The 3,856-nt window shown below is 36.4% G+C and overlaps 1 protein-coding gene across 1 annotated transcript; it reads right to left on the bottom strand.

The window, feature by feature from the left end:
* Positions 1-2,449: 2,449 nt before the first annotated feature.
* On the bottom strand, positions 2,450-3,409 carry LOC102009169 (putative olfactory receptor 56B2). Its single transcript, XM_005380502.1, has one exon. It carries the CDS (start codon positions 3,407-3,409, stop codon positions 2,450-2,452), a length of 960 nt encoding a protein of 319 aa, XP_005380559.1.
* Between the last annotated feature and the right edge of the window lie 447 nt (positions 3,410-3,856).

Raw genomic sequence — 3,856 nt, 5'->3', positions numbered from 1 at the left:
ATTTATAGAAAAACCTCCATCGTCTCTGTTCTCATTGCTCAGCAGCTTCCATCTGTAAGTTTCACAATGAAAATTTACCTAGTTTCTTAAGAGATAAAAGTGTAGTAAGGAGGGGTGCTGGGGATTTAGCTCAGCGGCAAAAGCGCCTGCCTGGCAAGCGCAAGGTCATGAGTTCGGTTCCCGGTACGGAGAAAAAAAAAAAAAAAAAAAAAGAAAACATCATAGCACAGTGACATATGTGCACCCATGTTTACAGCAGTACAATTTGTTATAGTACTTTTATACAATGAAGTATTACTCAGGTATAAAAAAAGATAAACTCGAGGCTTTTGTAGGTAAATGAATGCAACTAGAGACCATACTCATAAGTGAAATAAATCGGACCCACATGTGTAAACTTCATATTGTCTCCCTGGTGTAGGAACCTGAAAGAATAAGTAAAACTCAAAACATACAATAGATGATAAGAAAGGGAAAGAAACTGCTCAAAGGAAGAAATGATTGCAATGAAGGAAAGAAGAAAAAAGAAAGAAGGAAGGCAAAATGTATATATATAGCTGCAATAACTTTACTTCCAATGTCTGTTGGTATATTGAAGGAACAGTTGATGCTTAAAATGTTTTATGTTCTGACCAATTTTGCATGCTTATATCTAGTAATCTGAGCAACTGATTTGAGCTCAACAATATGCAGTGGAACTACCATGGTGAATTCCTACCATCTTCTCTAGTGAACTCTGTATTATCTGTAATGTATTATCTAACAATTATTTTCTTATTCTCTTTAATGGTTTGAACAAACTTCCTTTCTTACAGCTGGTAATCTGAGCAATATAGTTGAAGATAACTATATGTAATATAACAACCACTGTTAATTCATATCATTTTGTCTTGAAAACCTGTATCACTTTAAGTGTTCTTGCTTTGGTTTGTGATGATGATATGATTCTGTTGTTCTTTTTTTCTTTTCTTTTCTCATTTACTACTCTCCTTAGAATAAAATTAAAAATAAAATAAAGTAAAATAAAATAAATAAAATAAAATAAAGTCATGTACCACAGAATTCATCACTTAAACCATTTAAAAATGTACATTTGAGTGGCTTTTAGTATGTTCACAATGCTGAATGCCCATTGCTAGTATATAATTCCAGAATATTTTAAAGGAATGCTAAAAAAACCCTCAAAAACCATTACTGAGTCCTTTGTGCTCCATCATCTGGCAATAAGTCATTTGTGTTCTGCTTCTTTGGGCTTACCAACTTGGAGTTTTCACATAAGTGCAGTTCTCAAACATGTAGGCTTTTTTGTGTCTGGCATTTTTCAGTAAATATAATCTCTTTAAGTGTGTGTGTGTGTGTGTGTGTGTGTGTGTGTGTGTGTGTGTTACAGCACACCAGTACTTCTCCTTGTTCATTTGGCTTCTGTGATTTATTTACTTTTAATTTCTTACAATAAACTTCATTTTGATTTTTATGCAATTTAGCTTTACTTTACCTCTTTAACTAAGTCACCTTTTTTTCTTAAACAGGATCTTGCAATGCAGTTCAGCTTGGTCCTGAACTCTCTAGGTAGCTCAGGCAGGCCTTGAACTTGTGGCAACCCTCCTGTCTCAGTCTCCCAAGTGCTGGGATTATAGGCGTGCACCACATGCCCAACGAAATAAGTCAACTTTAAAAATATAAATTTTAGTATATATTTGTTTACAACAAGATTTTATCAGATAGTAAAAAAATTACTAATTATTAACAAACAATTTTTCACAGCTATGGTACCATTTTCTATTCCAACAGCAATGTATCAGGATTCCAGTGCATACATATGACTAAGAATATTTTTACTATTTCTTCTTTTTAAAACTTAGTCATTTTGCAAGGTGTACTGATAAATTCTTGTAGTTTTTATTGGAATTTACTTAAGAAAACTAGTCATCTTGAGTATACTTAAAGATATTTCTTTTTACTTGAATGTCTTCAAAGAGAAATTGGATTTTCAAGCCTTTTCCTCATAAAAAGACAGTTATTAAAGTGATTATGAAAAACTCAGAAGTATCTCTTACTTTATCCATAATTACAGCAAAAATAAAAGAATAAATTCCAGTTTAAAATTAGATCTTGACTAATATGTGCTGCAAACACGTCTACTAACAATGTCTGGAAATTCAGGGCAAAGCAAGTAGAGGACATAATGAAATATACATGCCAGTTCTCTTTCTCATGGGATCCTTGTGCCAAAGAACTTCATTGTGTTACACTTCGTGATAAAGAACTTTGCTTGACAATGGCAGATTTCAAATATTGAGTCATGTTTTATGTTCTGAGACTTCAGTTGTTCCTACTGATTTCCTATGTTATCTGAAAACCTGCCCCAATACACTTGTTATTTTTTTTCACCATTTTCATCAATGGGGGAATATAATGGAAAGAAAAATGTGTGAATATGTTCTCCATGTTAGCTAGCTTTGGTGTCCAGCCCGAGCACCTTCAACAGGCCCTGCCTGAGGTCCTTGTTTTTGAGTGCATACACCATGGGATTGAGAGCAGGGGGGATGACATTGTGCAGGACGTTGAGGAGAACTGGGATGAGGGGAACACTCACAACCGCACTGTGAGTAATGGAGATGACAACAATGACTGAATAGAAGAAAAAGATTAAAATAAGGTGGGCTGTGCTGGTGTTTAAGGCCTTAGACACAGCTTCTACTGAGTTAAGCTTCAAGACAGACCAAAGGATCAAAGCATATGATAAAACAATCAGTCCCAGATCAATTCCCATGATTAACCAAGCCAGAATTACCTGGGTGATACTGTTAATTTTCCTGTCATCACAAGATAGGCTAGTGACTCCAAGGTTAGAGCAAAGACAGTGCTCTATCTGGTTCCTAGAGCAGTAATTCCTTTGAGCAGCAAGCATGGATACTGAGATGAGAGAAAGACAGTTTCTGAGTGCCATGAAAATAGTTGCTTTGATCACAAAAGGTTCAGTAATTATTGATGGGTATCTCAGTGGTTGGCAAGTGGCTACATATCTATCTATGGCCATGCAGACAAAGATACTTGATTCCATGCCCACAAAAACATGGATGGCATACATCTGAGCAAAGCACTCAGAGAGACGGATGGCCTTAGCATTGAACCATAAGATGGCCAAAATCTTAGGCATGATGGTGGTTGCCAGACCCATGTCCACCACAGCCAGAATGCCCAGAAACTGGTACATAGGCTGGTGCAAGGATGCCTCTTGTTTGATGGTGATGACGATGAGGATGTTGGCCCAGAGAGCTACGAGGTAGAGAAGAGCCAAGGGCAGGGAGAGCCAGTGCTGCCAGCTGTGAATGCCTGGGAATCCCATCAGGATGAACTCGGTGACCTGGAACTTAGAGTTATTCGGAATTCTGAGATCATGGAACATGCTTTACAAAGAGAAGAGAAAAGATTAGTATTACCTCTACATTTTCACTGAATCATAACATGGGTCACAAAAAAGATATTGTGGGCCGGGGATTTAGCTCAGTGGCATAAGTGCCTGCCTTGCAAGCACTGTGTCCTGAGTCCTGTTTCTGGTATCCAAAAATTAAAAAAAGAAAAAAAATATGGCAAATAATCAAGCAAATAAGTTTAGAAATAGCTCTTACTTCATCCACTGCTATGCCACAAAAAAGGACTAAATTTCTCAATATAAAAGTAGATATTGACTAATATTTGGTATAACCACATTATTATCAGCTTCTGAATGTTCTGGCCATTGCAAGTAGGAAAAATATTGAAATCCTTGAGAGATTATTGGAAGTGAGCTTATACAGTATCCAGATAGTAAGGGAGGATTTAGCATCTTCATTATTCTCATCCTGTTACCCAC

The sequence above is a fragment of the Chinchilla lanigera genome, unplaced genomic scaffold (genome assembly GCF_000276665.1).
Source record: "Chinchilla lanigera isolate Chin_1 unplaced genomic scaffold, ChiLan1.0 scaffold00013, whole genome shotgun sequence".
In the NCBI taxonomy this organism is placed as follows: domain Eukaryota; kingdom Metazoa; phylum Chordata; class Mammalia; order Rodentia; family Chinchillidae; genus Chinchilla; species Chinchilla lanigera.
This window is presented reverse-complemented; position numbering and strand designations above follow the sequence as displayed.

Bases quoted from the DNA above. Each gene is read 5' to 3' on its own strand.
- LOC102009169 (XM_005380502.1), bottom strand. From the start codon at position 3,409: ATGTTCCATGATCTCAGAATTCCGAATAACTCTAAGTTCCAGGTCACC.